Raw genomic sequence first — 24715 nt, 5'->3', positions numbered from 1 at the left:
CCACCAGTCTGTCCTGCACTGACTCATTCACCTGCTGCCTCTCAGGCAGGTTGAGTAGGACCACGGAAGAGTTACAGTGGATTTTCTGAGCCCAAACCATCTAAATTCAAATTAGGGAACAGAAACTGAAGCTTATATAAAACCAGTGTAATTGTCTAGCAGCACTACAGGCTTTTTGAAATTCACACTAACTTTGGTACAAAACACAGGAAATTAAAACACTGTAGTGAAATCTACTGCACTTGGAGCATTCTGAACATAAAAACACACCCATGATATCACCATGACACAAAATGTAGGAAATACCAGTGATTGCATTTGCAAAGAAGTTGTTCTTGTGTTGCATTTGCAAAGAAGTTGTTCTTGTGTTCTTCCTCCACTAGTTAAAGCTGGTTTGCAGTAGAAGCTCCATCAAATTTGAGACCTTGCTCTCTCAATTGATTGTAAAGATATTTGAAAGTTGATTGTGCTGTTGCCAGAATAGGGTAGTTGAACTTTCCAAAACCAAGTTAAAGACCAAGTCCTCTATCAAACAGACTTTATGAGATACACATACAACTAAGAAAAATTAAGGGGCTGTATGTAGTCCTGGTTAGAAAGAACTCAGAAACACAGCCAATAAGCCAGAAGTCCTGGGAGTCTTGGGAACCTGGAAGTAGTATGCTGCTGAGGCTAACTCATCTTCCTTGAACTCGTATTTGATACACTCATGGGTCTGAAATGTATGGAGTTCTTTATTCTGGTCATGATGTAATATTTCTAGTTTCTGGGAGTTTTGTCTCCATAGCTGATATCCCAGGTTCAGCTACACCATTACTTCCTGTGTCTTCCCAAGGATATTTGTTATTTGCTACAATCCTGTTCTGCCTAGAAAGTTTTAAGTTACCCCATCCCAACTGCTCCTTTTGTTTTTCCCTTCCAGTCACAAGTTACAGTGTTTTGTAGGCCAATGGGCTCCTTGACTCACAGTGCTCCTCTCTAAATGGCAGCTTTGCCCAGTTCCATATCCTAATGGCACCAACTCCCCAACTCATTCATGCCTGTCTCAGGTGCCCCAACAAATAACTCACAGTTTGCTACTTAAATAACCAGTTCCTTAAGAACACGTGTTAACAATACATAAAGGGACAATTCACGCTTCCAAACCACTCATCTCCTTCTCTACAGGCATTCCCAGCTGGAAAAGTTCTAGTCATATTTTGGGTCTTTTCACAACAAAAGCTGGAGACTTGCTTCTATGCACATTCTCATCCTGCCTCACTGCCTCGGTGAGGATCTTTCATTTTCCTTACAGCGCACCCTATATATATGTGTGTTTGCATGTACAAACATCTGGTGCATAGCGCACAGTGACCATGAAAAAGCAGAGGAGACCTCTTGGCCCCCAAAACCTAAGGAAATGTGAAGGGAGGGTGAAGCAATCCAGCATCCCGCTGCCACTGAAGGGACATGGCTTACTCCAGTCCTATTCTCTCCCTCCGCCCCCCAGCTACTCCTGGACATGTGTTTCCCACCACTCGCCTTGCACCAAGTCTCCGATCGCAGAATCAGTTTAAAAGTTTCAAGTGAAATTAACTGACAGAGAACCAGCCCCCACTAGATAGTTTTCTATTAACTTGTATTAGGAAGCATCTAGTGAGAGCCATGCCTGGCAGAAGGGAGGGAAAAGCCCGTCACGTGAGTAAGGACAAGCTCAGGAGCCAAATACCCCTCTGGCAAAAGCAAGCACTTGGACCAACTCCAGTACACTTGAGACCTCAGCCTCAACCTGAGGGAACCCCCTTCATGGTGTTATGCCTTGTTGAACCACACAGCCCCATCCCGAGTAAAACCCACACCTTGCAGCCACACCACTGCATTTTCATTTCCAAATAAATTTCAACCTTTGCTTCCAAACATAAGAATCTAAGATTTTAGACTGAATATAAATTGTGTTAATGCATAAAAAAAATCAATGCTTTAATTTACTTAAAACTCAGGCCCACTAGGGTCATATTTCATATAAATAATGTACTCCAAAAGTTCTAGCAGAAGGAACTACTCAGATTTGTAATGGAATTGTGCTTTATTTATTACAGCTGTTCCCTTACAATACTTGACATAAATTCTTTTGCTTCAGAAATGGTAGCTTACACACTGAGCCCAAAGTGTGTATTATCATGGCAGAGATAATTAATTTTAGCAGAGCAATAGACTGAATTGTTGCTGGTGAAATCAAATTCCACAAATGGTGGCAAGGCTGACTCATTGCCTATGGTAACAAAAGGATTATATGATGTAATTTAATGCAGATTAAAAACTGTACAACACTATCCGGACTACTACAAAAGGAAGGTAATAAAAATTGAGGGTGAACTGTAGAAGGTTGCTGGCTGTCTTATCTTGTATTTGGTGAGCCATAAATCAATAATTTAAACCAAGTACTGTTGATGATATTAGAGTAAAATGCAAGAGGTTTTTTTTTGTTTGGGTTTTTTTTTTTTTGTAGTATGGACTCATAACACTTTTTCTTCTTTATGATAGACACATAAACATAATACATTAATATATTTTTATAATATCTATCTCCCCTAAATATTTTTTCAATAAATAATACAGTTGAAACGTATTCAGAAGAGTGAAATCAAACCCGCAGAGCACAGGTACTTCAACACTTACAACACCTTAACAAGCACCTGCTTTCTGCTTTTTGCATGGTGCAGAACTTGGAATACTTCCTTCTGGTGCTGGAGGTACACTCGGACAGCAGCCCAAACTCACCCGAGCCTCCTGACTCAGGGACGTGCACTGCACAACGGGGACCCGAGACACGGCTCCGATGGCGCACGGGCTGTTCTCTGCTGCAAGAACCAACAGAGCATCGTGTGAGGAGCGCGGGCACACCGCAATAATACAGCATCAAATACGGCTTAACGGGGTGCTTAGGGGATGGGAGGATGGGGGTACGAGGACAGGCTGAGGGAGCTGAGACTGTTCACAGATTCGGCTCACCATGCGGGAATACCTGGCGGGCAGGAGCAAAGACTGACAGCCAGCGATGCCCCGCCACAGAACCGGAGGCAAAGGGCACAAACTGACATAACAAGAGAATTTGTTTTTTTTAACTGCAAAGGCCAGAGAGCACTGGAGCCGGCTGCCCGGAGATCTCCATCCCCGGGCACGCTCGGAGCCCACGCACCCTCGCCGATCCTGCTTCGCGAGGGCTTTGGTCCTCCAGAGCTCCCTTCCAGCCTCAGCAAACCTCTGAGTCCCTGATATGGGATTATTTTGCACCTGCAAGAGCGCTTCTGCTTTATTTTACAGAGAAACTTAACTTTGTTTTACTCTCAAAATGAGAAATAAATTCAGATGAAATAATCCAAGCGTAAACTCAGTGAAAACTGAGCCCCTCTGTCCCCACCGCTTTGAGTAACAAGCAACTCTCGACATTTTAAAAAAGCTATCACAAAACCACATATTTCGTATTCTTTTATAGATATTATACATTCCCCGCTTATTTTATAAGACACAACCACAGACTCAAATTTAACCCAAAAAAAAGATTGTGGAAAAAAGAAAAAAAAGAACGTAGCGGGAAGCGTATGCATTTGACCTTTTCCTGACTGTAAGGGAAGGTAGGCCCTAAGGCGATTTCGCGCCCGTTTACCCCACCCTGCCGGTGGCTCCCCGCGGCTTCCCCGGGCCGGGCGGCGCCTCAGGGCGGGGCGAGCGCCGCGGGGCCGCCCCCGCCCCCGCCCCGCTCTCGCGGGATGGGCGGGGCGCGGCGCGACATCCGGCAGCGGCGCGGCAAGATGGCGGTGGAGTCGCGGGTGACGCAGGAGGAGATCAAGAAGGAGCCGGAGAAGCCGATCGACCGCGAGAAGGTGTCCAGAGTGCGGGTGCTGGTGCCGCGCCGCTTCGCCGGCCGCGCCAGGGCGGACAGCGGGGGTGGGGGGGAGGTGGGGAGCGGCTAGTGGCGACGTGAGGCCTCCGGCGGAGGGGGGAGGGCGTGGCGAATGGCCTCTGATCCTAATCCCCACCCCTGCGGCTCCTCGCTCCCCTCCCATCTCCATCCTCACCCCCGCCTCACCCCGCAGACGTGCCCGCTGCTGCTTCGCGTCTTCACCACCAACAATGGGCGGCACCACCGCATGGACGAGTTCTCCCGCGGCAACGTGCCCTCCAGCGAGCTGCAGATCTACACCTGGTGAGTGGCGCGGGCCTGGCCCGGGCCCCAGCCCCAGCTGGAGCTGTGCGGGCTCGGACATTCCGTGCGGCTGAAGTGCCCAACCACCGCTGCGTGTAATCGGTGGCTTCTGCTGTGGCGGTGGTTATCGCAACACATCCATTCGACGCAGAGGTTTTCCTTTAATGTGTATATGTTGTTCTGACAGCCCCGTTTATCCAGTTGAAACAGCTGTCCCAGAAGGCTTGAAATGTTATGTGAATGGTTCGTTGGTTGAACTCAGACCCTTCTGAGAGTGGAGCAATGAGTATTCTTTTTGCATCGTCAGGTAGCAGTGCTTTAACAGACATGTGCCTTTTATTACTCTCAAATTTATTTTGGAGAACTGCCTTAGGCTCCATTGCAAACACGTTAGGTTTTGTTTGTATTCTTTTGAAGGATGCCTTTGAAAAGGAATTATGCTGCTTTTTAAATCCTTCATGATGTTTGCCAGACTTGTAACTTGTATGTTGTGTAGTTGAGTAAATCCATCTAAGTGGGATTTATGGACTTTGTCCAGGCTGTTGGTGGTGTCTGAGTTGTTTCCCATGTGCAGAAGTCAGTATGGGCATTGTCTGTCAACACACTACTCCTTGGTTGCCTGAAGCTCGGAGCACCGTCTGTATAATTGGAGTAAATTCACTTGCGATGACTGAGTACTTTTGTTCTTGAAATTCTAGACATGAGCTTTAGCCCTGCTCTGGTTGAAGGCTGGGTAAAGGTCAGAAACAGAAAGCTATTTTACTTTCCTGCTTTTCTTACATTTCCTCTAATAGTTAATAACTTTATTTTAATACAGATGTCAGTTTAGGTGAGGAAACTCACACTGTGGTTTGTATGAATGTATATAAAAAAAAAAAAAGGCTTCTGCTGTTTAAATGGTAACTCTTCAGAGAGACCTGGAAATGCATATGTTGAAATGTATACAGAGAAGAAGAGATTAATCTGAACATTGCAGTGAATCAGACACATTTGCACTAGAGCAGGTTGCCTCCAGTGTGCAGTAAGTGGTGAATTCTCCTAGGTGTTACAATCAATAACTGTGGACATAGGGTATGCCAAGGCAAAGAAATATGGTTAGGTTGTAGCAATATATTGATTCCATCTTAAATGTTTTGGGAAGCTTTTTTTACTGTTCCTTTGAGAGTATGAAGTGCTTTGGTTTGTTTGTTTAATCTAGGATGGATGCAACTCTCAAAGAGCTGACCAGCTTGGTGAAAGAAGTTTACCCAGAAGCACGGAAGAAGGGCACACATTTCAACTTTGCAATTGTTTTTACAGATCTCAAGAGGCCCGGCTATAGGTAAATGGCATTTCTTCTCTGAGTTAATAGAATACTTTGGGCACCAGAACAGTAAATTATTCTTCATTAACACTGATACAAAGTTCGGAACCCGCATACCAAATGTCTGAAGTTCTGTGTGATGACCTCTACAAACCCTTAAGTTGTGCTTGGTGACCATCCCTGTCAATGTGTTCCCAAAGCTATGAACATGTGTGCTTGAAGGCTTTGGTTTGTATTGGCAACTGGTATGTGGCCCTCCAACTTGAGATAATACTTTGTTCCTGGTAGGTCTTTCACCTGAGTTACAGCAGTGATCTTGTAGCAGGTGTTTCTCTTCCAAAATGGCATGAGCTAATCTTTGTCAGCATCCCTGCTTTGGAATCTGGTGGGGTGTCTTGTTCTTTGTCTGTATGGCAGGGGATAAGTGGTTCTTACTAGTATTTAACATAATAGGGTAGGAGGCTTCTCTGTGCTGTCAGAAAGAGCATTTGGCGTAGCTTTTCTTTTTCTCTGCACCCAGGATTGCAGAGAAAACCTGCAGTGTTTTGAGTACACAGCCACATGTGTACAGTGCAGAGAATGGCATGGGAAGGGGGTTATGAGCCACTGCAGTTCCTGTTTTGGACATCTGGAGAGATTGGCCGCTGATAACTAACTTGCCTTTCCTCTCACAGGGTGAAGGAGATCGGCAGCACCATGTCGGGCAGGAAGGGCACAGATGATTCCATGACATTGCAGTCGCAAAAATTCCAGATAGGAGACTATTTGGATATAGCAATTACTCCTCCAAATCGTGCACCACCCCCATCAAGCCGCATGAGACCTTACTAAAGTCTCGATTCTCGTTCTATGATTATGTATTCTGTTTACTCCTACTTGCTGTTCTAAAGCAGGCTTATTTTTTTGCTTTTGTTGCTAAGCACCTGAAGACAAAGCTGAGCATTGTAGAAGAAAGTTAACTCTTAAACATTAACTTTTAGTTTGTTAGAAGAAACTCCTTCAGCAGTGCCATCATCCTATCCCTGATTGTTATAGTTTGAATAGTAACTTAGTGTTTCACCAGTGTTCTAAAGACTTCCATTAAATATGACCAGGAGGATTACAGGTGTTCTGTTGTTCTGTCTTGTTTGGAATAAAAATTGATGTTATTATTCCTTTGCCTGTTTAGTGGTGTATCAATGCTCAAGGCTGCTCTGTGTTAGAAGTTACTAATGGTGCTGGGGGGTGTTGAGAGTGTTCAGCAGTCAGCTTCTAGAATCTGAAAAGTGAGGAAAGGGTAGCGTAGAGATCTCAGTTGTCTATGGGGCAATTGGAAGACTGGTGTGTGTGGTGTTGCCTGGTACCCTAAAGAGCAGGATGAAGAAGGGGTGACCTATGTCTCAGCATAAGTGATGCTTGGTGCTTGCCAGCCTGACTGCCTCTGTCACTGCAGGGGGAGATGCTGAGATGTGCTGGTGCCTCTGGTCTTCCAGTAGGGTCCAGCTGTCCTTGGCTGACTGGGAGCATCCAGCTGGTCTGGGCAGGACCAGGTACTTGGTTTCTACACCTTGAGCTGCTGTGTGCCAAGAGCAAGGCAAGGGCAGGAGCAGAAGCAGTAACTCATTAGAATCTCTACTTTCCTTGCCTAAGGCCTGAGCAGAGGCTAGAACTGAAGTAAATGTTCCTGTCTGCTGAGAACAAGGTGTGCTTTCTGTCATGAACTGGGGTCTATATAGGTTTGGTTTTTTCCCCTCTCAGGAATCCCTTGGTTCAGTATAGCCTGAGGGTGTTCTGCCCTTGGCTTAACCCTCTTCTGTCCCCCTTCTCTGGGTTCTAAATTAGGGAGTTGCAATTTCAGCCTTCATGAATGTCTCTCATTTGCAGAATCACCTACATCTAAGTCACTTCTCCCCTAGGACTGAGAAGTGCTCCCCACCTTTTTTTGAAGAAAGCTCAAGAAGACACTTCTAAATGCTGCTTATTGAGGAGTGAGCCTGGAGGTGGCAGTGGAGCTGATTTATTGTTGTCAGAATTGGCATGGGCAGGATGTTTTCTTGTGGCACAGTCACCTCTGGTGTGAGGCAGTGGTCCTTCAAATAGTGATGCTATGAAAAACCCATGTGTTGGAACAGCTCAGGGATTTGTGTTACCAGGGAAAGGCTTGCTCAGGTTGGGGACACTTGACAGACTGGACAAACAGAAAAGCAAAGGCTACTGCTAAGTGGTCTCACTGATTGCCCCAGGGCATCATCTGTCCTGCAGTGTGAGTGCGGTGAGTAACCAGCATATAATTACAGTGCACTAAAGGGAAGGACAAACCTCCCATTAGAGGTACACAGGAATATGGCCATTTCCTCAGTTTTGCACCCTGGTTTTTGCTTCAATTGCATTTAAGGATAATTCTTAAATGTAGTCACTATAAAAGGCAACAGTGACAACTGAGCCTGTGTCTGTGACTCAGCTGCTCTGGGAGGTGACTTGACTTTGCTGCTGGAATGGGAGCCATGGCCAGGAAATGCTGGTGCCTGCCCAGCTGGCAGAGAAAAAGAACCTCTACTGGCTTTATATGTGGTGGTCCATGAAGCAAAATCACCAGGAAATGAAAGTACAGAACTGTCTTCAGTAGCAAATACTTAATTCAGCATGTTTGGTTGAGGAGTTTACCTTCCCTTGACTGCCATGAATGCATAAATGTCAGCTGATCTCTTCCCCAGCTGTTTCAGGATAAACATCTTTTGGGATCTCTTGCTCTCAAATCACACAGAAAGGTAATGCAGATGTGCAGAGCTTATTATTATGGGAAAAGACACTTGAGAGAAGAATGTAGTTCATGTTAGGGGTTTCTTATATCAATATATATCAGCTGGCAATCCAAGCTGATGACAGCAGCTGTGAAAGCAGATGTGGCAAGAGGTGAAAGGGAAGTGAAAGTGTCACCAGCTGAGCTCCTAGTGCACAGGAGAGGATTCAGTCACAGTAACCTGGTTGTGTTTATCTCTGAAAGCTGCTATAGACATTGAGGAGGGATGTCAGTCCATAAAAAGAGCAAAATATGTAGAGCACTGTGGTTTGGGGAAATTAAGACAGTGAAAAATCCCATATGCTCAGGAAGTGGTGTAGACAGCACTGCATCCCAATCTGTCAATCCACAGGATTTGCTTTGTAAGCAGCAAGGCAGCAATTTGATGAGGAATTTTTGTCCCTCATCAAGGCAGCTGGATAAGGTGCTTTCCTTTTTTTTATCCTTAAAGGCCTAAAATATGCAGTTCTGTTACATATCTACAGTGTCAACAGCAACCACTCCTCCAAAACTTTTGTCTCCCAGATGAGTAAGGCAAAGAACTAGGATGATAGGATGACAGCTGCCCAGAAAAGGTTTCCTGACTTTGACACTTCTCAGAGGTAATCCCTCCCCTGCCCAGCAGTCCAGACAGCTCTCACTTCCTGCCAATGCGCTGTGAGGGACACCACACCTACCCCCACCTCCCTTGCATGAGTCTTTCCAGGCCTCCCCTTCTTCCTGTCCTTTCTCAGAGGGCCATTTTTCTCTGCCTCTAAGCAGTGACAAACATCCAGATCACTCCTGCAGGTCCCCCGCCTGTGTTCCCTGGCCTCTGGCTGCAGCAGCAGCAAGCCTGGTGAGCTGTGCTCCCTGGCAGGGCCAGTAGCATTCCACATCCTGCCTGTGGGGTGCAGCACAGTCAAATAGACTCACCTACAGAACCAGGCTAACTTCCCTTAATTTCTTTTTTACCCTCAGTAGCACCTGCTGAAGGCTGCCCTGCTCCCATAGATGGGACTTCTTCCTCTTTCTATGTCCCTTCTGGCGTGTCTTTCCTGCCTGTCTAGGTTTGTCTTGTCATGAAGGACTCTGCTGTGCTTCCCCAAACAAACTTGACTCTTAGTTCTGATTTTCCCCCCTCATTTTGTGCACCTAAACCAATGGGTTTTTTTCAATCTAATAAGCAGAAAAGAAAGTGTATAAAAAATACTATTTTTTTTCCTCACAAAGAATCCTCACACTATCACCTTGTTACACCTTACATAAATAGTGTTGATGTCACTATTGATCATTAGCCAGGCTTTCAGTTAACATTGGGAGGAAAAAAGATTCTTTTCCACATGCTCAGGCCTTAATTAAGTTTTCACAGTCACTGTCTGATTTCATCACCCCTCTAGTACAGGCACATACAAGTGTGTATACACACATGTATGCATGTCCACAAACAGGGACTACAGCATCAGAAAGCCAGTTCCTTTCTTGTAGTGGCAGCACGAGCCTGATATAAGTTCTGCAACATTTCTGGGAGAGGTCCGGGTGTGGAGATTAATTCCCTCCATAGTTTAAAGAGTGAGGACAACTCGCACACTTTTTCAATAACCTGGGCAGACATAGTCCTCCCTCTGTGTTTGCTATCTGACTGAAGAAGTTGTGAAGAATTAAATTTTACAACTCTTGTCAAAAGCAGATCCAGCTGCTATGCAGCAGGAACATATTAAGCATTATCAGCAAATTCTCACTTTTGCAATGGAAAGCAGGAAAAATTAGGAGGTCTCTGAAATCATGCTGTATCAGAGCAGGTGAATGATGATGGCTAGGGTAGTATTCAAAGAACAGCACTATAAGTAATACAACAACTAAGGCTCAACTTGCCAAAACCAAAACAATCCAATTATCTGCTGTTATCTAAGCCCTCCTGTCTGGACTTTGTGCAACTCAAGATGGGTTAAAAACAAGAATATCCATTCCCTCTGAGGAATGTGCCTTGCAAAACACTCATGTAGTGCTGTGCACCTGGCCACAAACCCCTGTTGGTGGTGAGGAGGTCCCTGGCTGGCCCACTGGGGCAAAGTCCTAACTGCCTAAGGGCTGGGTTCAGAGGGGCTGGGGTGTTTCCCTCCCTGGGATATTTCCAGTTTCACAGGCTTAAATAGAGACAACCTGACCCAAATACTCAGTTGACTTCCTCAACACTCAGCAAGAAAACCCAGTGCAAATGACAGCTTCCAGGGCTCCTCTGGGTGAGCTCCTCCAAGTGCTGGCTGTCAATTCATGCTGTCAATTCCCCAAGCTTCTGGCAAACACAAAGTAGTGTTTTCAGACTTAAAAAGACTTGGGGGTCTTTAACAGGGTCCTGCACCTGGCCCAGGCTTTAGAGGATGGGAGGGGAAACCAACAACAGTGGTTTCAGGGAGGGCATTTGGGGAAAGAGCACCAGGCACACAGTAGTCCCCGACCCCCAAGTGCCTGCTCAGCTGGGGCTGTGTAGAGTCCAGGTTGGGGTCTGCTGCCAAACACGCCCCACTCCTGCTGTCTTTGCTTTAACAACTGCAGGGAGAGCAGGAGGCTTCTGCTAGAACAGGAGAAGGGAAGCAGGTGCTTAGAGAAATACTAAAGGTTGGAAATAGGTCCCACCAGCCAGAGCAGCCTACATGGCCAGGAACAAACCACACCACTCTGCACCTCTGCATAGGGCCCTCTTCCAAGTGTCAGGTTGGTCCCAGCAGCTCTATTCTCTCCAGCCCAATTAATGCACAACCACCCAGTTGTCCCAGGGAGGGGGAAAGAGAATTTGTGAGGAGCGCAGTGGTGAAGAGGAAGAGTTTCTTCAGCTGCCACTGAAGTGATTATGGAGGAACAGCCTTAGGCAACCTTACTAAAGCAGCCGGACAGACAGGATAGGATTCACCAGCCAGGGAAGGAGGGCATCCTGGCTCCCAAGCCTGTCCTTTCCCTTCTCATGCCTCAACAACCACCAATGCCTTCACAGGCAGGCAGTGATTTGGGTCAGTGCACAGTCCCTGAACAATTTAATCCTGGAAAACTGTAATTAGCTCCTGGTGGTTGTGCAAGCAGGAATGGATTTCCCTGCAGTCACAACTGCTGTGATGCAACCAACAACCTACAGCGTGGGACCTGCAGCTGGCGTAGGAAAGGTGGGAACATGCAGAAGGCCCTAGATTGGCTTACAGCAATGGCATAAGCAATCATTAGAGAATGTAACCCCAGGGCTTTAAGCCAGGAATACAATATGCCAACAATTATGGAAGCATCTGAACACCCTCCTGCTGAGTATTCTGCAAACTATGTTTTCCTTGGCCCCTCCCCAGGATAAATGCCTGTGTGACAGAGCACCTTATTCCATGGATCATTTCCCATGCAGACACATTTGTGCTACTTTTTAAAAAACTCTTCAACTTGAGTAAGGCAAGATAAGTTCAAAGAAATTCCTGGATCTGGTCAGGTCCTACTATGATTTCAACTCCCTCTTTGTAAAAGTAGGTATTACTGTAAGAAAAGCAAAACGTTTTACATTTAAGTTGATATAGGCAGCATCAGCCAATGTCTTCCTGGCAGAAAATTGTGCTCCTTTGGACTAACACACATGTGATTCCATAGTGTGGCCACTGAATATTGTCTTTGCTTCTTGTAAATGCCATAATATCTGTATTATTATCCCATGGGGAGCAAAAAGTACTCCCAAAGCAGAAGGCAGATCCAACACTAGCTACTGCTGTTGATGGAGCACGTGCAACCACCATGAGTGCTAGAACATTCAAATAGTGACAAGTGAGAACAAAACAAATATGACATTTTACAGGAAATTTAAAGCAGTGATGGTGCTTTAAAAAAAAACAAAAACAAAAAGGAAGCCCAGACTCCACTTCCTTCTCCAGATGCTTACTTCCCAGATGCTTTTAAATACTGAAGAGCAATTTTGTGCTAGGTTCAATTTTTTCTCAGAGCAGGCACTGCTTGGAGATGTGTTCCCTCCTCACCCTTCCCTTACATCTGATCCAGCACTCACATGGGCAAAAGCTGAGCTTGAGATTGCAGTTGGGAAGTACACACTAGATGAGAAAACAAAAATAATTAGCCTTTCAGTGTCTTGGCAAATGAAGAAATCTATTGTAAAACTTTACAACCCCTAAATTCTGTGCAAGGGAATTGGTGAAACAGTTTCTAGTGGAAGCAGCCCCCAGTTAAACAAAATAAAGCACAACACAAAACTGTACTCTGGCAATTTTGCTTATTTTCAGGTGATGACTGTCTCTTACAGAACCACTGTGTTTGCTACTTATGTAGCTACTGTTTATCCAAACTGCATTTTCCACAGGCCAATGCTGTTAAAGAGATTCACTCCACAACAAACCAACTTGAAAATTTAAGATCCTTTGCATCATTCCCACTTTGACATGTTACGAACTTCAGAGTGCAGCTGATGAACCTTTTTCCAGCAACACTGGCTTAAGAGGAGTTTTACTCTCCTCCAGCCCCATGGCTGCATCCTTGGTTGTTCCAATATATCAGACAGCCACACACCCACCTGTCCCAACTCCCATGCTACAGCAGATTGCACAAGATTGCATCCAAGTGGGTTTTGAATATTTCCAGAGAAGGAGATTCCCCTGCCTTGCTGGGCAGTCTGTTCCAGTGCTTACACATTCACTGCTGTCAACTCCCCCCTCCGGCCCCATCCCATTACTCAAACTACTGTTTAGGACATCCTGAAACCTAAAAGAATTTCAAAGGTGAAGTATAGCAAACTAAAACTAGTTTTTGTTTTGCTGTCATGATTTTATCTGTCTCAGAGCAGTGCTTTGCCTATTAAAAAAAAAGATACAAACACAAACAACATGACATGTATTACAGTAATACTGAAGACAAGAGAAACAAAACTGATGCATACAACTTCATTTCTTGATTCCAAAAGTCTCATCCCTGTATCACGTCATAACAGCTTAAGTATACCAGATGATTTTAAGGTTTCAATTGTCATATTGAAGATAATTATTAGTTAATAATATGGCACAGAAAATGTTAATAGGCAAGTAAAATTATTCAAGTGCCTTGCAGTGAGAAACCCAGCACTGCAAGGTACAGCTCCACAGTTTCCTAATGAAGGAAAGCATGGTGGAGTGTTGAGTTGTTCTCAGTTTAAGGGAAAAGACTTCACTAAACCCTTTTGTGAATTTCATTAGTTGAAGGCAGGGGGAATACAGCAAGGTTGCAGTGGTGCTGCTTGTTCCATTTCATGATAAAAGGGTATCTGGCTTGCTGCAGGGCAAGAAAAAGACTGCAGGCTGTGAAATCCCTCCTGTTTAGTGCTAGTAAATCTGTCTGGTTCAACCCCTCTTGCATTGCAGCAAGAATACTTTGTACCTTTCCAAGGCCATGAAATGCCAGAACCAGCACTCACCCCATCAGGTTTTAATCTACACAAAAGCTGGAAGCAGGTGTGGCCCTCACTCTTTGAAGAAGATGGGTAGAACAAATAAATGTTCTTATAGCAGACACCAAGCATTTTAATCAGATTTATTTAGTATCCAAAAATGTTAATTAAGCTCACAGACTGACATACTAATACTTACATAATTTTAAACAGAAACTACCATTTTCAATGACTGCTCAGGTCAAAGCTAGTAGAAAATTACCTTCTCCAATTAATTTGATGTACACTTATCCTGGAAAATGAATGTAATAGCAGGGAAAAGGCACCTTTACTTGTTAAGTTTTAACCAGGACAAGTCTAAGCAAATGAAGAAATACCTGTGTGGCTCTCTAGATGTTTGCATATCCTGAAGACTTAAAAAAAAATGTGGAGCTGAGTTCAGAAAAACATCCACTTATCCCCATCTCCTAGGACAGTCTCTCCCTTCTCATGTGTTGCATGTCTGCCCTCAGGTAAATGACAGAATTTCAGTTATCGACTGGAAGACAAATAGTAAGAACAGTCCTGGAGTCACTTAGAGGAATTGCTGACAGTGGAAATTGCAAACTGGTTCCAAACAAGGATACAAAGCTGGGTTTTCTGGTGGAAAACAAAAATGCTAGTAGGAAAAAATTCCTAATTACTACGACTATCAAAAGAGTGCCAAACAGTTCTGCAAACTTCAGCTTGGTGAGCTACTACAGGGTTATATCTGCACATTTAGAAGTGACACCAGCACTGAAGAGAATACACATGGGAGCAGCAGGAGAGGAAGCAGGAGAGGAGACCTGCCAGCAAGTTCTTCCAAGCAGCTCAAGATACATATAACCAGTAACAATTGCACATTTTGAACTGATTCACAGTAGAGCCAGAGTCACCTTCTAGGACTACAACTAAACCAGATGCATAGCACCTGATTGTCACCCGATACTATGTAGATACATAAAGAGTGAAGCTGCATGGGAAATGCCTGTCTGCTAGAGAGGCAACAGTCAGTCTGATGCAGGAATGTGTCAGATACATCTTAGCACTGCAGAAAGGACTAAAAGCACAGAACTGCTTTAAACAGTAAAGCAGGACTTAGTCTTCCAATACAAAATTTTACTTGTTTCTGTTGATGATACCAAATACTGTTGAAGTACTAGACTTCAGCCTCAAGCCCTGAAAGGATGTAGAGTCACCAGAATAGCCAGAGACATCCACTTTTTAAAGCAATATACAGGACTTCCTTTTATTACAACCTAACTGCACTCTACAGCCTACTGCAAATGCAATCCTACACAACAAACAACTGAAGTACCACCTTGTACATGGACCTTCATTCCTCTTTGAAGTGTAATATATTTAAAACTCCTCAATACATTTTGCCAATAATGTCAATAAAAAATTAAGCACAAGCTGTTAGTTCAAACAAGTTTGTCCATGCCACGGATAAAAACCTTTTCTCAGTATGGCTCCTTCTTCCACAAGTATTTCCTTTTGCTTTTTGAACTTGTGATGATTTGGTGATAAGATCAATGAATGTGAAAGTTTCAGCATGGTCTTCAGCTTCATTTCAGATGTTTGTCTTGAAAACTCCATGATATCCTCTGAAAATATACCCAGATGTGTTCATGAGCTTATTTAAATCATATTTTGAATTAGCAGAAGATAAAAACATTGAAACCTTGTCTTTTTTTATCTTGACAACAAAAAATGAAGGGTCAGGTAAAGTGAGATTACTCAAATGTATTCTAACTTCCAAGTATAGTAATTTTTTTATCAGTCTTCCTCTGGGTTGTTGTTCCTTACATGTTCCTTGTACCTCCTATTTAAATAATCTTTATAGACCCTAAATTTAACAGATAATCAACAAGCATAATATATATTACATTTAATCAAGAATATGTACACTTTGATAAAGTTTTTATTACAACTTCTTTATATTCAAACTGATGGTGCTCTTTATAAAACTATAATTCAATTGTTCTAAGATTACTTTTCATTTGAAGAATTTTGTCTTTACCAAAACAAGTGTGAAATCAATTCTCACTTAGATACTTTTCACCAAATTCTTTCATTTTATTGCATAAATTTACCTAGAAAGCATCCACTGATGCTTTGATAGCCACAAAGCAAAGTATACCTACAAATAAACCTACAGTAAAATTCTGTCTTCCTTTTTTATTTTTAAATTTGGGAGGATCCAAACACACCATCAGCTATAATATTTGTTCTTTACAAACAGGTAGTCATATACCATGCCAAAACCCCAGTTATTTAGTCACAGAAACAAGAGCTGTTTGGATAGTTGAAGAGCAAGCAACTACATGAATTTCTAAGTGTATTAAAGCCTCTTTGTACCTCCTACAAATTAAATTACTTAACCAAATTTGTAAAGTGTAATCATACCTGTTTTCTTTGTTGCTGTAATCAGTGGAACAACTTTCATATCTTCTTGTATTTCCTGCCTTGGTCTCCATTTCCTTGGCTTTAGAAGAGTCTACCTTTTGATTATATTGGGAAAGGATCTATAGGAAACATTAAATATGAATAAAAAGAATTACCTAAGAACTCAAAACAGATGTATTACAGATAGAACTAGGCCCTTTAAATTATTGTATTTTGATATTAAAATCAGATGGGGGAAAAAAGGCATATAAGCTAACCTTTAAAACATTATCTGGTATCCTTGTTATTTCTGGAGGTGGAGGAGTATTGAGTAAATGGTCATAGTGTTCCAGATTGGGAGGGGAAGGGTCCTCAGTATGTTTAAGATACTCATCACAGCTCGCAGCAAAAGGAATTCTTTCTTCTTTGTATGGTGTATCTTTTGCATCATTCTTTTTCACCGACTCAAGCTTCCCCCCTGGTGTTACCTGCTGCTGCAAAAGAAGAATTAAATGTCTTAGTAAACTTATGTTAGGTAAAGTACTTAGCAAATGTTCTTACAGAATTACTATTAGAAAGAGCTTTTATAGTGACATAAGAAAAAATAGTATTGGAAAAGAACCCCAAATTTACATTTTATAATCTGCTTTTGGCAAAGTGTCTGAAAATGTACATAATTGCTATTTGCTACCTTAGCTTCTGCTGTTAACCATCTTGTTTGAAAATCTGGACACTGTGGTGTTGCTGCATGACTGGGAAGAGGCAGTTCCTTTGTCTCTGATGACCTTGATAATCCTGTATTATTAGTTTTGGAAGAGTCCTTCACATCAGGAGTACAGAACACAAATACCATAGGAGAATCCATCCAGTCAGCTGCTGCTATCAAGGGTGAGCAGAATAAAATTAAAAATATATATGTACACACACACATATGTAACTGTTACCAGTTCTAGTTTCATTTTCTAAAATATGTGTATCCTTTTAGTTGATATTTTGCTTGATTCATCCAAATTACAGTATTCCTTAAAGGCAGTAAATGCAAAGTAGTCATTCTAGTCCCACTACTGAATATAACTGAAGAAGCCCAACTTAAATCAGCATTGCTTTACCTTCTCATTTACCCAATTGTCACTATGTTTGTCTCAAGATTTAAAAAATAACCTATTTATCCTCTCAAAGAAGTTCTAGCATTACTCTTGAAAGTCTTAAAGTACTGTCTTGCTATCCCCTTTCAGGAAAAAAAAAAGGCTAAGTTGGCAAAACAGTATTTTTATTTCAAATATGGATAAGCTGCAGTTACAAAATTATTAATTCCTCTGCATAATTCAAATTGGATATGAGTACAAGAATGAGAAAAAAAATTATAGGGAGTAAGAAACTTTGCCATAGAAGCCACCAATATTTTTAGACATTACTATTCATACAATGGCTTACCCTGAATTAACCATATTTAACCAGAAACACAATTTAAGTGAACCATGTGTTTACAATGCATTTGCACATGCATTCTGTAAAAATGCATACGTATATTAATTTCACAGATTGTTAACTTACCATTTTTAGCTCTCTTACTGGATTTTGATGCAGGAGTAACCATGAATTCCTTGACTGTCATTTCTGGCAAATTCCCTCCGTTATCATCTCCTCTTTTAACCAACCTGAAAACCAAATCCCCAGTTAGCTCTCAAGTATTATGAAGAAGTCACAGTTAAAGGAATATTGCCATCCTAGTCACCTTTCTAGTATTCATTATGAATATGCAAGTAAAAAATTAGTTTTCTCAAATGTTTTATATGAATATTTAATATATGTTTAAATGAATGTTTTATAGATTTTTTTAATCTGTGATTCTACTGCAATTTGTGGTATGCAAATGTTCGGTCCAGCCACAAATGATCAAATACACTGAGATTTCAGTCTAAGGCATTAAGAAAAAGCCAAACCCTAACCAGATGTACAGGGTAGGACAAATGCCAGAGATTATCAATTCTGTATTAGGGGTTTCACTTTGGAACTGCCTGTAGCCTATGAAATTATATGGAACAAGAAGAACTCTTTTCTGCTTTTAAACTAATAAGGGTCTTGTGAACAGGAAAAGATTTTTTAATTGAATTTTTAAGTTTAAGTAAGATTGTTTATCTTGATCAAATACTATAGAGCTTTCAAGTAATTTTAGTAATTACATAACTATTTAAAAGGAGAGATCCCCAAATTATTTTAAAAGAAAACGTAGTGATTTCAAAGTGACAAGCTATTTAATATCAATTCTATAACACTGGAAAGAGAAACTAAAAAAAATATTTTTTTGTGTCTAAGATTTTCTAGTGAAAAAATGGCATATACACTTAAGAGAATACTAGGCAAAAGGTGGAAACTTAACTAACATACACACAAATCTGTGTCTTTAAAGAAAATTATTTTAAATGCTTAAAAAGTAATTTAACTATCATAACCAGATTTAGATTGTCTCTACAAAATGTCTAAACTGAAAACATCCCCCAATAAACAGTATAGGCAGTATATGAGGCAGTACATTTTACTTAGATGAACACACCTCAAACTTTGGGTTAAATAAAAAAGTAACTTTTCAAGTCAGTTTTGTCTTCAAAGCCTTAGAGGTAGTTGAAGCCATATGATTTTTAGTTTTTACAGTGAGTAGAACCAGTAGAATTTTTAAAGTGTTTTTCATGGATGTGATCCTTGTTTTCAAAACAATTTCTCTAAATATCAAATATTAAGGTACTGTCAACTTTTAAAATGGAACATATTGCTAATACTAACTATAAAAACATGACCTATTAACTACATGCATGACCTCACTGCTGCAATTATTTTCCTTTATAATTAGAACAGTGAAAATCTAGGTAAGTTCTTTCAAGAGAAGACTGGAGCAAAAGAAATAAACTGTAAGTTGAGGCTTATGTTAGAGACAATACAGTGCTTCTACAAATTCACTGAATGCTTAACAAACTGTTTTCTGTTTATATTAATAAAGCTTCTGCAACCTTTACACTGGCTGTGTAATATCTGTAGTAGACAAGCCCAGGCTGAAACCTTTGGTTAAGGAAAACAACAGATCACATTGTGTTTTTCTCTTTGTAAATACATTGTGTATGGATGATTCTTATGCTGCAGTCAAGGCAAGCAGCACAGCAGATATATTTTAAGTCAGCATCTAGCACTGCAATGGGTATGTGAAAAGATGTGTAGGGAGTTAAATGATATAGGACCCAGCACCTGAGAAATATCACCTGAGCAATCGCCCACCTCAAGACAAAGAAGAAGGCAATAGGAACAAGAAATTAGTACAGCAAGAAGAAAATACAGAAAATTCAGTAGAGAAACAATCTGAACTCCAGTAACTTACTTTTTTAATGTCTGAGAAGCTTTGTGAATAAGTGACATCGTATAATCTTCATTCATACACATGGTATGTTCACTAATGCCGAAGTGCTCAAGTTTTGGTGTTACACACTCATAGTCATCCATCTTCAGCCTACATTTTGGTGTTTTAGGCAAAGCCTGCGGCGTCCGCAACCTTAGTGGAGTCTCATTCTTTGCCCTCAGCTGGCGCGCACTGCTCATGTGCTGTGCACTGTGCGGCGCTTCCAGCGCTCCCCAAGGCCTGGGGAACGTGTACTGTGAAAGCCCAAAATCGGAGAGCTCGGGGATACGCAGGGGGTCTTTGGGCAACGGCAGCTTCTCTGTAGAAGCAGATAGGTGAGGTACATCATTTGCTTTTTCGTCATCAGATTTATTCTGCACAGACATTGCTGATTCACTGTCAGCTTCATCCTCCTCTTCTTTTTAAGAAAAGAAATGAAAAAAAAATTACATCAGAAGTTTGTTTTAAGAATTTATAAAATAAATTGCAACACTTCCCCAGTATTCAAGTTCTTTTACTTGTTGTTGTAAAAATTAGATTCCTTCTTTCCCTTTAAAGTACTGAACCTGAAGTTACAACAGGTATCAAAACCTTATATGGCTAAGCTATATTTATAAGTCACACATTTACTGAGTTTCACTCTATTGGTAAATATTATTTCTAGGGAAAATTAAATTAAAAGATGTTTACCTAAGTGTATTTTTATCCCTGCATGGAGATGAAAAGGTTTTTGGAGAAAGAGCAAAGGCTGCATACAGTACTAAAATGCCCATTCTTCAGAAAAACAGTATTGAGGAAAGGTTGTGAAGCAGCAACTAAGAACTTGTGAAAGGAGACAGCTTTTTCAGTAACAGTAGTTGACTGCAAAAGTATGTAAATGCGTAATTTGTACATCTTTGGAGTTAGATAAAGCAAACAACCCAAAATGTTTGTGAATTTCTGCATGATGTAGTAAGTAAAGGACAATTAAAATGGTGAAGGATCTGGAGCACAATTCCTGTGAGGAGCAGCTGAGGGAGCTGGGGTTGCTTAGCCTGGAGGAAGGGAAGCTCAGGGGAGACCTCACCACTGTCCACAGCTGCCTGACAGGAGGGTGTGGCCAGGTGGGGGTCAGGCTCTTCTCACAAGTAACAAGTGATAGGACCAGAAGACACAGTCTTAAGATGCACCAGGGAAGATTCAGGTGGGACATTAGCAAGAATTTTTTCACAGAAAGGGTAATTATTCATTGGAATGACTTCCCAGGGAGGTGGTGGAGTCACTGTCCCTGGAGGTGTTTAAGGAAAGACTGGACATGGCACTCAGTGCCATGGTCTGGTTGACTTGGTGGTGTGCAGCCACCAAGTGAACTTGATGATTCAGATCAATCAACTTAATTGAATCTGTGAGGTGGGTAGGGGGAGGGAGGCTATTTAAAGTAATATACCTTCTGATGTGCAGTGATATGTCTGCAGACGCACTTGGCTTAAAAATACAACTTAAAAAATAATCTAACCTTGTAGCTCTGTTTGGAGATTTCTTTAAAAGCAAAGAGGGTATAGGAAGAAAGGTACTATAAAAAATCAGAGTCTTCTGCCCTATCTGTGTAAAACAGCTATAGGAGCTTAACTTGGACATCAATATGGTTCACAACCATAATTTTGTTTTGTGTAATGACTGGATAATAATCAGAGAAAGTTAAGACCACGTCAAAAGCTTTTTGAAGTCTGATTGGGCCCTTGATAACAAAAGGAGTAAGTGTAGTATAGACAGGTATAATACTTTAAGTCATTTGGCATATCTGGATTTTTCAGAGAGTTCTATGTATATTTTCTGACTGGATTAAGGACCTCCTTCCCCTCCAATGATCAAGGTGCTACTGCTTGTCACATGCCACCTAATACCCCAGCATTCTTCTCTGGTCCCATTTATGCTGTGAAACAGACATTTTAGGATTTTCTCTAGGGTGATTTAAGTTAATGAAACCATCACATGTGAACACAAACCAACTCAGATGCATCTACAATAGTTCCTCATGCATGAGAAGTTGAAGCAGTATAATTCTCTGGGTTATGAAAACATGCTTGCTAACATGTTTTCTGAATATATTTATTACTGAAAAAAACCCCAAAACCCAACAGACACTAACCTAACGGCATGCCAGAAGATCTAATTTCAAGTGTTTGTGTTTTAGTTAATTCCTACAGTGCTAATCACAACCAAATCTTTTACCCTCTGGATATTATTAAAAAGCAAATAGCATGGATGTACTTGATCTCCTAATTAATAGAAATATACACATAGTTAAAGAGAAACATTTTATAAAAATGATACTTTTTTGCACATACTGTACTAACAAGAAATATTACCTGTAGAGCCTTCGACATGTGGTTTGTAGCCATATTTCTGGAAATGCTCTCTTATTTTTCCAAGATCTGCTGCATTTCTTTCTATCAAGATTTCACTTGCCTTCATAAACTCATGAACTGCTTTATTTTCATTGGAAATCTTACCAAGACTGGCACTAATATCTTCCTTTGGGGACACAGAAGGGAACATAGAAATAGTGTTTTTCAAATCATCATGATAGTTGTTTACACATGAAGCATTTTGGAAGTATTTAATTGCAATTCAGATGAAGATAAGCAGCAAATTTAGGTCTTTTCTATACCTGAAAACCAGCAGGCATATACATCTATGGAATACCAGGAATATACAGAGCCTAAGTGTATGAAAACTTACAAAAGTAACTGTAACGATAGCTCACAAAATGATAACTACTTACTGGTAACCTTGCCAAGGAAACTATATACATTTACTCTGGAAAAATATGAGGTAAGAGCAATTAGTACAGACTCTTACTCCATATGTACAAAGAACTAGTGCAGAGCAGAAAGTCAACTTCATTGTTATATCACTCAATTATTTCTATATTGCTCATTTCTATAACCCATTTTTTCTACTTATGTATTAGGAATAGACAACTTTTTTCACAAATTTAACTGAATGGCTGAAGGTACTGAAACTTCTGTGAAGACTGATTTTATTCTAAAGGCTGGTTATGGAAGACAAGCAAGCTTGTCTCTTTTGTTGGGAGCTGCTGTTCCAGAATCATTCTCCTCATACCTTGGCACCACTCCAACTTCCTTGTAACCTTTGTTCCCTGCTTACATGAGCGACAGTAGTGACTGCAAACTAAGAAACATTCCTAAACTTACTTTGGGTAGCCCACAAGTTTTTTGAGCATTACCCCAATATCCATGGCCATTATGAGGACTTAGATGTGAGTAAAAATAAGGGTTATAACTACTGACTAATGAAGTTGAATTGTGACTTAATGACCAAAACAGAACCACAAGTTTATGGAACATGCACACACATATAATTTTTCAAGAAGGAAGCAGGCAATGATATTACCTTCTGAGTCTTGACTTCACAATGGAGGTCATGCAAGATTGCTATTGGAGATTCATCTTCACAGTCTTCACGATGAATGTTCACATAAAAGAGTTTAGAAAGTAAAAGAGGTGTCTTAGTGTTTTAGCATGAAAATAGCATTCTACACGGTGAATGAATGTAATCTCCTGTATTAGCAGAAGAGAGGCTGGCCATGAGCTGTCAGTGTGCATCCACAGCCAGCCCAGAAAGCTCAAATGTGTCCCGGGCTGCATCCACAGGTGGGCAGCAGGGCCAGGGAGGGGATTCTGCCCCTCTGCTCTGCTCAGACCCCACCTGCAGGGCTGCATCAGCTCCGGGGTCACAGCACAAGGAGGACAGGGACCTGCTGGACTGAGTACAGTGGAGGGACACCAGGATGTTTAGAGGGATGGAGCTCCTCTCCTGCAAGGAAAGGCTGAGAGAATTGGAATTGTTCAGCCTAGAAGAGAGGCTGCTTCAGGATGAACTAATTGCAGCCTTCCAGTACCTGAAGGGAACTTCCAGTACCTAAAAGATGGAGGAGGACTTTTTTTACAAAGGCAGGTACTGACAGGGCAAGGGGGAATGGATTCATACAAAGAGAGAGAAGATTTAGATTAGCTATTAGGAGGAAGTTCTTTGCTGTGAGAATGATGAGGCTCTGGAACAGGCTGCCCAGAGAAGCTGTGGCTGCCCCATCTCTGGAAGTGTTCAAGCACAGGCTGGATGGGGCTCTGAGCAACTTGGTCTAGTGGAAGGTGTCCCTACCCATGGCAGGGGATTGGAACTAGGTGATCTTTAAGGTCTGTTCCAATTCAAACCATTTTATGCTTCTATAATATTAGAGATGTTGGAAGCATACATTAGAGAAAGAGAGTCCATATAGACAAAACCAAAGAGAACTAGTTCATGTCAGGTACTTGACACAGCAAAAAACTGTTCTTTGTACAATGTGTTAAACTCCACAGAGAAATTGCCTGGGCTTTCACTTCAAGGTTGCAGCTAATGCTGTATATGACAGATATTGATAAAACAAATATGACCCTAGGCTGTCAAGAATTGCTTGTGTTAAAATTTTATCATTAAAGGGGTCAGATGAAATTGGACAAATGGCGATATAGAGACCAGTGGAAAAAAAAAAATCAGCAGAAAATTGAATTCTTCCATCGTATTTGCCCGTGGGCAGATGCATCGCTCACGTACACAACACAGCAGACATTACTTTTTAAACTGCAAACCAAGGCTGATGCAAACAGTATAGCAGAGGGCACCTGCTACGTGACAAGACGTAGCATAGAGATAAACACAATTAGAAGCCTGAGCTATCCGTCCAGAGAGAATATGTCCTGCAAATGTTTTCCTACATCGATCCACGAAAAAAAGAAAAAGAAGCAAGAACGTGAGTCCCATTTCATCCCAGTCACTGTTTTTCTCCGTGATAAGAAAACTCAGCCACACACCCACAAAGGAGCTCAGAGAGACCAGGAGGAGCCCGAGCAAGCCGCAGGCTGAGCTCCGGGCCCGCCGGGGGCGCTCCCAGCGGAGCGCGGGGGCAGCGGCGGGCAGGAACGCAAACCGAGCCAGGGGCCCCGAGAACAGCCGCGGAGCCACCGGCCTACGGCCGCGGGCTGCCCTTACCCGCGTCCTCCCGGCGCAGGGCCTGCTGCAGCTGCTTCACCTCCTTCTCCACCGTGAGGGCCAGCTCCCGCAGCTTGCCGAAGAAGGCGCCGGTCACGGCCATGGCTCCGTGAGGGGCGCGGAGGCGGCGGGGCCGGGCCGCGCGCGCCGCCGGGGCCTTCAAACTGCCGCCGGCGCGAGCCCCATTGGCGCCGCCGCGCCCCGCCCGCCGCCGCCTCTCGCGAGAGCCGCGCCCCGCCCGCCGC

The 24715-nt window shown here is 42.2% G+C and overlaps 2 protein-coding genes across 8 annotated transcripts; one reads left to right on the top strand and one right to left on the bottom strand.

The window, feature by feature from the left end:
- Positions 1-3762: 3762 nt before the first annotated feature.
- SAP18 (Sin3A associated protein 18) lies at positions 3763-6640 on the top strand. Its single transcript, XM_021539971.4, has 4 exons — positions 3763-3863; positions 4077-4186; positions 5385-5507; positions 6164-6640. Exons 1-4 carry the CDS (start codon positions 3792-3794, stop codon positions 6318-6320), a joined length of 462 nt encoding a protein of 153 aa, XP_021395646.2. The 5' UTR covers positions 3763-3791; the 3' UTR covers positions 6321-6640.
- Positions 6641-13770: 7130 nt separating this feature from the next.
- SKA3 (spindle and kinetochore associated complex subunit 3) lies at positions 13771-24663 on the bottom strand. Of its 7 annotated transcripts, none has more exons than XM_021539977.3 (9): positions 24471-24663; positions 22833-22897; positions 21785-21950; positions 19419-19854; positions 17606-17709; positions 16743-16930; positions 16330-16545; positions 16073-16191; positions 13771-15270 (listed from the first exon to the last, which is right to left on the bottom strand). In XM_021539977.3, the coding sequence occupies exons 1-9, from the start codon at positions 24571-24573 to the stop codon at positions 15237-15239; spliced, it is 1431 nt and encodes a 476-aa protein (XP_021395652.1). In that variant the 5' UTR covers positions 24574-24663; the 3' UTR covers positions 13771-15236. The 7 variants fall into 7 exon arrangements, with proteins under 7 accessions (XP_021395652.1, XP_077637591.1, XP_031360256.1 ...); XM_077781465.2 differs by having other exon boundaries at positions 16330-16542; XM_031504396.3 differs by having other exon boundaries at positions 16743-16927.
- Between the last annotated feature and the right edge of the window lie 52 nt (positions 24664-24715).

The sequence above is a fragment of the Lonchura striata genome, chromosome 1 (genome assembly GCF_050655825.1).
Source record: "Lonchura striata isolate lonStrDom1 chromosome 1, ASM5065582v1, whole genome shotgun sequence".
NCBI lineage: Eukaryota > Metazoa > Chordata > Aves > Passeriformes > Estrildidae > Lonchura > Lonchura striata.
The sequence above is the reverse complement of the archived record's forward strand: the minus strand, read 5'-3'. Positions and strand labels throughout refer to the sequence as shown.